This window comes from Otolemur garnettii, unplaced genomic scaffold (assembly GCF_000181295.1).
Source record: "Otolemur garnettii isolate 467f Iridium unplaced genomic scaffold, OtoGar3 scaffold00018, whole genome shotgun sequence".
Classification (NCBI taxonomy): Eukaryota; Metazoa; Chordata; class Mammalia; order Primates; family Galagidae; genus Otolemur; species Otolemur garnettii.
In genome coordinates, this window is record NW_003852413.1 from 6,061,283 (window position 1) to 6,071,530 (window position 10,248).

Sequence of the window (10,248 nt, forward strand, 5' to 3'; positions counted from 1 at the left end):
AAAAAAAAAAAAGTGAAAAACTTAGCTGGGCATGATGTTCTGTACCTGTAGTCCCAGCTACTCAGGAGGCTAAGGCAGGAGGATCACTTGAGACCAGGAGATCAGGGCTGCAATAATGATGCCAAGGCAGTCTAGCCTGGCAGTAAAGCAAGTCCCCATCTCAAAACATTTTTATTTTATTTTTTGCAGTTTTTTGGCCGAGACTGGGTTTGAACCTGCCACCTAAGGCATATGGGTCAGCGCCCTAGTCCTTTGAGCTACAGGCGCCGCCCTCAAAACATTTTTTTAAATAAATAAATAGTAAGCTAGGAATGGTGGCTCATACCTGTAATGCTAGCATTCTAGGAGGCCAAGGCCAGTGGATTGCCTTGAGCTCACAGGTTTGAGAACAGCTGAGCAAGAGACAGACCCCATCTCTAAAAATAGTTGGGCATTGTGGTGGGCGACTGTAGTCCCAGCTACTCGGGAGGCTGAGGCAAGAGAACCACTTGAGCCCAAGAGTTTGGGGTTGCTGTGAGCTATGACACCACTGCACTCTACTGAGGGTGACAAAGTGAGACTCTATCTAAATAAATAAATAAGTAATAAAATTAAAATCAAGCTGAACAAGGTAGCAAGTGGTTGGAGTCCTAGATACTTGGAAGACTGAGGTAGGAGGATCTCTTGAGGCCAGGAGCTCCAGACAAGCCCACACAACATAGCAAGACCTGTCCCCCCAAAATAGCTGGGCATTGTGGTGGCTGCCTGTAGTCCTAGCTACTTGGAGGCTGAGGCAAGAAGATTGCTGAGCCTAAGAATTTGAGGTTGAGGTGAACTATGATGCCACAGAACTCTGAGGGCAACAAAGTGAGACTCTGTCTCAAATAAAAAAAAAGACCTGCCCCCCACCTCAAAAAAAAAAGTCCTAAACCTGGTGATCTAAGGCAAATCTCTTTTTTTGTTTGTTTGTTTGAGACAGAGTCTCACTCTCTTGCTCAGGCCAGAGTGCCATGGCATCAGCCTAGCTCACAGCAACCTCAAACTCCTGGATTCAAGTGATCCTCCTGCCTCAGCCTCTGGAGTAATTTGGGACTACAGGTGCCTGTCACATTGCCGGCTAGTTTTCCTATTTTTAGTAGAGACAGGGTCTCACTCTTGTTCACCCTGGTCTTAAACTTGAGCTCAAGCAATCCACCCACCCACCTCGGCCTCCCAGAGTGCTATGATTACAGGCGTCAGGCGTGAGCCACTGCACCCAACCTCAAATTGTTTTTTTGGTTTTTTTGAGACAGAGTCTCACTATGTCACCCTCAGTAGAGTGCTGTGGCATCACAGCTTGCAGCAACCTCAAACTCTTGGGCTTAAGTGATTATCTTGCCTCAGCCTCCCAAGTAGCTGGGACTACAGGCGCCTGCCACAATGCCCAGCTATTTTTCGTTGTAGTTGTCATTGTTGTTTGGCAGGCCTGGGCTGGGTTCGAACCTGCCAGGTCCAGTGTATGTAGCTGGTGCCCTAGCCACTGAGCTACAGGCGCCGAGCCCATATCATTTTGTTTTTTTTAATTTTGTTTTGGTTTTGAGACAGAGTCGTTGAGTGCCATATGGTGCTGTGCCTCAAATATTTTTTTTAATTCCAAATTTATTGATGTGCACAAGGAATAATCACTGTGTATATATTCCCCCCCCCTTATGCTTTCAGTTTTTTAAAACTGCTGATGTAATTTCAGTCTCCTGGGGAAAAAATAACATTCAGGATAAAATAGTTAAATAGTTTTTAGATAAATTTTAATAGGATTAAAATTGTTCTGGGAAATTACTCACTCACCCACCCATCCCACTGTCCTCAGTCAGAAGCCTAGTGAATTCTGACCTAACCATGACAGTTCTCTTTTCCTATAAAATGTTCTTTTGGCTCAGTGCTTATTGCTCAGTGGTTAGGGCGTTAGTCACATGCACCAGGGCTGGTGGGTCCAAAACCAGCCCAGAATTGCTAAACAATGATAACAACAACAAAAGAATAGCTGGGTGTTGTAGCGGGCACCTGTAGTCCCAGCTACTTAGGAGGCTGAGGCAAGGCAAGAGAATTGCTTAAGCCAAAGAGTTTGAGATTGCTATGAGGTGTGATGCCATAGCACTCTACTGAGGGCGATGTAGTGAGACTCTGTCTCAAAAAAAAAGTCCTTTTTCTTTTCTTTTCTTTCTTTCTTTTTTTTTTTTTTTTTGAGACAGAGTCTTACTCACTCTGTTGACCAGCTAGAGTGCTCTGGTCTCACCCACACTCACAGCAACCTCAAACTCCTGGGCTCAAGTGATCCTCTTGCCTCATACTCTGCAGTAGCTGGGACTATACATGCCAGCCACAACACTCAGCTACTTTTTCTATTTTTAGTAGAGAATGGGTCTCACTCTTGCTCAGGCTAGTCCTCTACTTCTGAGCTCATGAGATCCACCCTTTTTGGTCTCCCAGAGTGCTAGGATTATAGGTGTAAGCCACCTTGACTAGCCAGTACCCTTTTTTTTTTTTTTTTTTTTTTTTGCAAGCAAGACTGCAGTACGACTCCATGGTGCCCTTCCATTCAGAGGGAGGAGGGAAGCAGGTTGGGTCAGGTGTGGATTCTGAAGGCTTCTACATTAGGATTAGCAAGGATTAGTTCTGGAGCGGTTGCTGTTTCTAAACAGGGATTAACTGGGGATGGGGTGCTATAACAGATCTGTTCAGACGTCCCCATTCACAGCTGGAATTGCAACAACCATCTATGGTGTCATTGGTAAGAAAGCAGCCTTGGCTGAAAGAGGAGGTCACTGTGCCATTTTACAACAGCTCTGTGACCTTAGTCTTTTTTTCTATTTGTCTGAGTTCATTTTTACTCTTTCAGTCCCAAACAGGTTTTTACTTTTTCAGTTTTTACTATTTCAGTTATAAATATACAGGGTGCCCATGAACTTCCAGTGCAGTCGCACACCATATATATGTGTGTGTTGTGTCTTAACATTTCCTTTCTTACTGTGGGTCAGCATAAAACACATTTCTTTTCTTTTTTTTTTTTAGAGACAGAGTCTCGCTGTGTTGCCCTCGGTAGAGTGATGTAGCATCACAGCTCACAGCAACCTCCAGCTCCTGGGCTTAGGCTGTCCTTTTGCCTCAGCCTCCTGAGTAGCTGGGACTACATGTGCCCACAATACCTGGCTATTTTTTGTTACAGTTTGGCCAGGGCCAGGTTCAAACCCACCACCCTTGGTATATGGGGCCAGTGCCCTACTCACTGAGCCACAGGCGCCGCCCTCATACAACACATTGAAAGCTGCCATCTGGTAAACTGCTTGCTGACCTTTTTGATGGCATGGCATACATAGAAAATGATTATTTGTTCAGCACAAATGGTACTTATTTGGCTCACTGGAGCAAACAGATGAATCTTCTTGGGAGTCAAGAGGTGACAACGTAAGGGCTCAGCCATCTGGCCCCTGCCTGGCTGGTATTTCAGGCATAGCTGCACCCCCTCTTCCCGCACCACTCAGGAAGCTCCGGTCTGGAGGATATGAGCAAGTACAGCTCAGCAAAAGATCATTACTGTAAACAGAGTGAGATACAAGGCAGGAGAAGTGGTCTGAGTCCGGAGACCTGGGCTCAGAGAGGCTTCTTACTACTGACCAGCTTCAAGTTACTGTTGCTGAGCTCAGCCTTTGGTGTGAGTGCTGGAAAAGACCAGCTCCTGCCAGGGCAGCCCTAGCAATGTGTTCACATGGTCATATGTTTTTATAGAACTTGTAAAAGTTGGACCCTCCAGCGGGAATCAGTTAAACCGTCTATCTCTCTGCTCAGCTTCCTCTTCATGACATTTCCCCTCCTGTCAGGAGGCCTCTGGGTGGCCACAACACTTTATATGCAAAACTGTGCTTTTTATTTCTTAACAAGAGCCTCCAAAATTATGTAAGCTTGAAGCCCCCAAAAATGTGGATCTGCCTCTGCCTCCAACCTAGTTTAGCAAAGAAATAGGGGTAGGGTTGGACATTTATTCCCACCTTCTCATTCATAGTCCTTATAGCAGCCATTCCTTGATACCAATTGCTGGGTGAATTTTCTCTTTCATTTTGAAATTTATCATTAATATTTAAAATGCACATAATGGGCTCAGTGCCTGTAGCTCAATGGCTAGGGCACCAGCCACATACACCAGAGCTGGTGGGTTCAAAACTAGCCAGGGCCTGCCAAATAACAATGACAATTACAACAACAACAACAAAAATAGCTGGGCATTGTGGTGGGTGCCTGTAGTCCCAGCTACTTGGGAAGCTCAGGCAAGAGAATCGCTTAAGCCCAAGAGTTTGAGGTTGCTGTGAGCTGTGACGCCATAGCTCTCTACCGAGGGCAACATAGTGAGACTTTGTCTTAAAAAAAAAAAATGCACATAGTAAAAAAAATACAGCAGCTCATTCCTGTAATCCCAGCATTGTGGGAGGCTGAGGTAGAAGATTGCTTAAGGCTGGGAGTTTGAGACTAGCCTGGACAATGTAGTGAGGCCCCGCTCATCTCAAATAATTATTAATTTAAAAAAATTAGCGGCTCGGCTCCTGTGGCTCAAGTGGCTAAGACGTTAGCCACATGTACCTAAGGTGGCAGACTTGAATCCAACCTGGGCCTGCCAATACAACAATGATGGCTGCAACCAAAAAATAGCCAGGCATTGTGGCGGGCGCCTGTGGTCCCAGCTACTTGAGAGGTTGAGGCAGGAGACTCGCTTGAGCCTAGGAGTTGGAGGTTGCTGTGAGCTGTGATGCCATGGCACTCTACCCAGGGAAATAGCTTGATGCTCTGTCTCAAAAAAAAAAAAAATTAGCACATAATATACCCTGTACTTTCAGCTGTGAGAGGATCACTTGAGCTGGGAAATGGGAGACTGCAGAGAGATATAATTGTGCCACTGCCCTCCAGTCTGGGTGAGAGAGACACATGTCTCTTAAAAATAAAAAATATATATTTATTTATTGAGACAGAGGCTCACTATGTCACCCTTGGTAGAGTGCCATGGCGTCACAGCTCATAGTAACCTCAAACTCTTGGGCTTAAGCAATTTTCTTGCCTCAGCCTCCAAAGTAGTTGGACAACAGGCGCCCTGCACAATGCTCGGCTTTTTTTTTTTTTTTAGAGACAGAGTCTTACTTTATTGCCTTCAGTAGAGTGCTATGGTGTCACAGCTCACAGCAACCTCCGACTCCTGGGCATAGGCAATTCTCTTGCCTCAGGCTGCCAAGTAGCTGGGACTACAGGCATCTGCCACAATGCCCAGCTATTTTTTTTTTTTTTTGCCATTTTTGGCTGGGGCTGGGTTTGAACCACCACCTCTGGCATATGGGGCCAGCGCCCTACTCCTTTGAGCCATAGGCACTGCCCAATGTCTGGCTATTTTTTTGTTGCAGTATGGCCAGGGCCATGTTTGAACCTACCACCCTGGGTATATGGGGCCAGTGCCCTACCCACTGAGCTACAGGCACCACCACCACCCTACTCAGCTATTTTTTTTTTTTTTTGAGACAGAGCCTCAAGCTTTACCCCTAGAGTGCTCTGGCATCACAGCTCACAGCAACCTCCAACTCCTGGGCTCAAGCGAGTCTCCTGCCTCAGCCTTCCAAGTAGCTGGGACCACAGGTGCCTGCCCCAACGCCTGGCTATTTTTTTTTTTTTTTTTGGTTGCAGCCATCATTGTTGTTTGGCAGGCCTGGGTTGGATTCGAACCCACCACCTTGGGTGTATGTGGCTGGTGCCTTAGCCACTTGAGCCACAGGCGCCGAGCCCACTCAGCTATTTTGTTGTTGTTGCAATTGTCATTGTCGTTTTAGCAAGCCCAGGCCAGATTTGAACCCTCCACCCTCAGTGCATGTGGCCAGCGCCATAACCACCGTGCTATGGGCATCGAGCCAGAAAAAAACATTTAAAATTTAAACAGCATAACAGAGGATAATCCAGGCTGGGTGTGGTGGCTCACACCTGTAATCCTAGCACTCTGGGAGCAAGGCAGGTTAGATTGCTTGAACTCACGAGTTAGAGACCAGCCAAGCAAGAGCCAGATCTGTTCTCTAAAAATAGTCAGGCATTGTGGTACCTGCCTGTAATCCCAGCTATGCAGGAGGCTGAGGCAAGGGGATCTCTTGAGCCCAAGAGCTTGATGTTGCAGCTAGATATGACACCATGGCAGTCTATCCAGGGTGACAGAGTGAAACTCTGTATCAACAACAACAACAACAAAGTACAATCCCCAGCATGCTGAGTCACCAGCCCGACCCAAATCTCCAGACTCATGTCTCCCTGGGAAAATGCCACAAACATTTTCTGGTGAATTTTTTACAGAAATGTTGTAAATATATATATATATATATATATATTTTTTTTTTTTTTTTTTTTGGACAGTCTTACGTCATAGCCCTCAGTAGTGTGCTATAGCGTCACAAGCTCACAGCAACCTCCAACTCTTAGGCTTAGGCGATTCTCTTGCCTCAGCCTCCCAAGTAGCTGGGACTACAGGTGCCCACCACAATGCTGGGCTATTTTGTTGTCGCACTTTGGCTGGGGCCGGGTTTAAACCCGCCACTCTTGGTATATGGGTCCAGTACCCTACCCACTGAGCCACAGGCCCCACCTGTATATCTTTTTTTTTTTTTTTTTGGACAGTCTTACGTCATAGCCCTCAGTAGTGTGCTATAGCGTCACAAGCTCACAGCAACCTCCAACTCTTAGGCTTAGGCGATTCTCTTGCCTCAGCCTCTGGAGTAGCTGGAACTACACCCGCCTGCCACAACGCCAGGCTATTTTTTGTTGCAGTTTCCACTGCAGTTTTAGCTGGCCGGGGCCAGGTTTGAAGCCGCCACTCTCAGTATATGGGGCCAGCACCCTACTTATTGAGCCACAGGTGCTGCCCTGTATATATATCCTATTTTTATATAAATACAAGTATATTTATGTACTATGTTGTACTTAATAAACCTTCACAAATCTTTCCAAATCAACACAGAGTTTAACTTAATTCTTCATAAAGGCTATACAAATTGAATGTGCCAAAATTAATCTAACCATGTGAAGTAGATTTAATTACAACCATCCTTAAGTCACTGTACTCGTTTACAGAGTCCAACCTGGCCTTTCTGCACAGGACCTCACAGAAGGCTGTTTCATGATCTTTCCTAGCGAGGTAGTTTTGGTTCCTTCATATAGGAAATCTCCCCTCAAAACACGAAATTGGCCACCACATGTCAGGGACTCCGTTGAAGACTTAAAATCAAACTCAGATCCCTTAAGATTAATGAGGTCCTGGGACTGCCACGTGGGACGTAAGCTAGCTCCTATTCTCCCCCTCAAAGATTCACTTTGGAGGTGGGAGAGTTAAGACAACTACAACTGCTCGGTGGAGGACGCCCAGTGCCGGGTCACGAGCTGAAATGAGTCAGCCCTATTTTGTAAGCCTTATAACTCGGTGGCGGGTCTCACTCCGTGCCTAGTTCCAGTCAATTATTCCGAGCCTGTTCAAAATCTTCCAGTGGGGACCCTTCAGGGAGGGAGGGAGGGACTGCAAAACCAGAATATTCTAGAGGGAGCAGCGCCACTGCGAGGCCAGCTGGCTTGCAGGCGGCGGTGCGTTTTGCGTCCTTCCACCCAGACAGCAAACGTGGCGTGGGGATCGTGTGGAGGTGCTGGGCCACCCTTTCCTCCCCACTCGGAGACCCTCACAGCGCACCCTGAAGGTTCGGGTCTGGTTCGGGAAGGTTGTTGGGTCTGGTTAAAGGAATGGCAGTCCATTGGGACTCAGCCAGGCCACTACGTCCTGGAAGAAATCGGGTCGTAGGCTGTTACGATCTATGAGGCTGCAATGACCCCATGTCTAAGTGCTCCATCAACGTCTGCTCAGTGAAGGTGTCCCCATATGTGATAGGTCAGCGTGTCACACCCCGCGTTCTGTTGGCGTGAGCTCCCTGAGTCACCGTCTAGGGCCTTTAAGATTTTGCCCTGGGAAAAGCCAAACCGCTTATTCCAATCCCACTGAGGAGGCGGGGGTGGGACATGCACAAGCCGATTGGTTATGCAAATAGTGGCGTAGGTCCAAGCCTAGGGGAGACTACAAATTCCAGAATACAATCTTCCACCAGCCGAGAGAGAGAGCGAGGTGGCGGTAGCATTGCCTTCTGGGAAGTGTAGTCTTCAACTGGTTTATGATGCAGGCGGAACTCTGGGGGGCGGGGAGATGGAGTAAACTATTACCACGTGACGCGAGAGATCAGGTGGTTGGCCCAGCCTCCACAGAGGAGCTGTGATTGGCTGACTTTAATACGAACGACGCCACTGGGGGCGGGCCAAAGAAGGGCGCAAGCGCCCTGAGTTGCGAGTCTCGGGACCCCTTTCGTAGAGACCATGGCGCTCAACAAGAATCATTCGGAGGGCGGCGGAGTAATCGTGAACAACACCGAGAGGTGAAAACACTGCGGAAGGATCCTGGAAAACCGAAATTTGGGTGTCTAGGCTGTGGGTGGAGGGTGGCGGGCCGTGGGTCCTGGGTCACGGGCGGTGGGGAGTAAACCCTTGGAGAGAGAAAACGGTGGAGTGCGAATGTCGGGTGGGGGTAACGGCTGGGGGCGGGGCTGGGAGAAGGTTGGGTGGGTTGTGGGGGAGGAGCCAGAATGTTGCGATCTGCTGAGGTGGGGGTGGGGATGGGAGTGGGTGCGGCTGGGTAGGGACGGCTTTTCGGGCGATTAGTCGGGCCTAGGGCCAGTTCTAGAGCCCCTTTCTAGCATTATGACTTTAAGAGTTGGGAGGACCATTAAACAAAAATAATTGTCATTTATTGGACGTTTACTGCGTTCCTACGTGTCATAGTACCTTCTTTAATACATAAATTCTGTACGGCCGAAACTATTTTATACGCATTTCACAGGTGGGGAAATAAGGCACAGAGAGCTTAAGTACGTTGCCGAGATCACAACTCTGTAACAGAGATGGCAAATTCCAGGAAGGGAGTCTTGACTCCCAAGTTAGTAAATAGGATCAACTACCAGTATACAGCTTTACATTATATTCCAGAATCGCTCAAGTTCCAGGTGAGAAACTAAGGCCCCAGAGGTGAAATTAAATAGATGACGTTTGTCAAACATCTAACACAATTCCTGGCACTGTGTGGGTCCTTGTAAAGATTAGTCCCTTGCCTCTATTGAAAGCCTATTGGCTTGGATCACTCCCCAGGGCAGAGGTCTCCTAACTTCAAAGTTCTCTCTACTACTACCAAACCCCCTTACCCCTTACCTCATGCAGTCTGTCTTCTCTTCCAATCTTGCAACTCCTTGGATAGCTGCTCTCTCCTTTTGCTTCTGGGGTATTTGAGAATCAGACCAGCCAGCCCTGGGTTGAACTATGCTGACCCTAAATCACCTCTTGAAGGTAGATGGAGTTTAGGAAGAACCCCAGTCCCTAAAGGAGACATGGTGGAGTCAGAGCCTTGTAGTCACCTAACCTGTCACTTGGGAAGACTTGATGAGTCAGAGAACACTTAGGATGACCCAGGCCTCAGAATGTTGACCTTCCCTCCATCTTACTTGCTCAGAGTCTGATGAGCCCAACCTGTTCCTCATAATTGCTTCTTTTCTCTGAGCTGTACTTCTCTTTTCTTGTGCCTGTTCTATTTCACACTACCCTTGCCCATTCAAGAAAATAATGATATTTGGGAGGAGGGAAAAGATAAATAGAACCATGTAAACTTGAACCTTTTAATTATGTAATCAGAGAAACCTTACATTGCTCACTCGTTTGTTGCACCTCTGTGTACAAGTCATTTGCCAGACCAGGGCAGGTTTTGATGCCATTTGGCAACATCTTTGGGGACTGTTTTTCTTTCTCTTTAAGCCTTTTCTGGGACAAGAATGTATCTGTCCTGCTGGGCCTTCTACATGGCTTAGGGCTCAGCATTGCTACATAAGTGGGTGCCTTGTTTTAGAAAGTGTTTCATCTTCATATGTGAATAAGTGTCTACAATAATTGAAGTTTAAGTCCAACATTCAAAATGTAATATTTAAAATAGTGAAACTTAGGGTCAGGTGGTGATTGATGCATATAATCCTAGCACTCTGGGAGGCTGAGAAAGGTGGATTGCTTGAGGTCAGGAGTTCTAAACCAACCTGAGCAAGAGCAAGACCCTATCTCTAAAAACTAGCTGGGAGTTGTGGTGGGCGCCTGTAGTCGCAGCTACTCAGGAGGCTGAAGACAAGGGGATGATTTGAGCTCAAGAGTTTGAGG

At 47.2% G+C, this 10,248-nt stretch overlaps 1 protein-coding gene across 1 annotated transcript in view; it reads left to right on the forward strand.

Moving 5' to 3' along the window:
• Window positions 1–8,291: 8,291 nt before the first annotated feature.
• The window catches only part of WBP2 (WW domain binding protein 2), an 8,908-nt gene continuing 6,951 nt past the window's right edge, over window positions 8,292–10,248 (forward strand). The window contains exon 1 of the mRNA XM_003786123.3: window positions 8,292–8,435. Within this exon, the coding sequence (XP_003786171.1) occupies window positions 8,377–8,435 (59 nt within the window). The 5' untranslated portion in view covers window positions 8,292–8,376. The remainder of the gene's footprint in view (window positions 8,436–10,248) is intronic.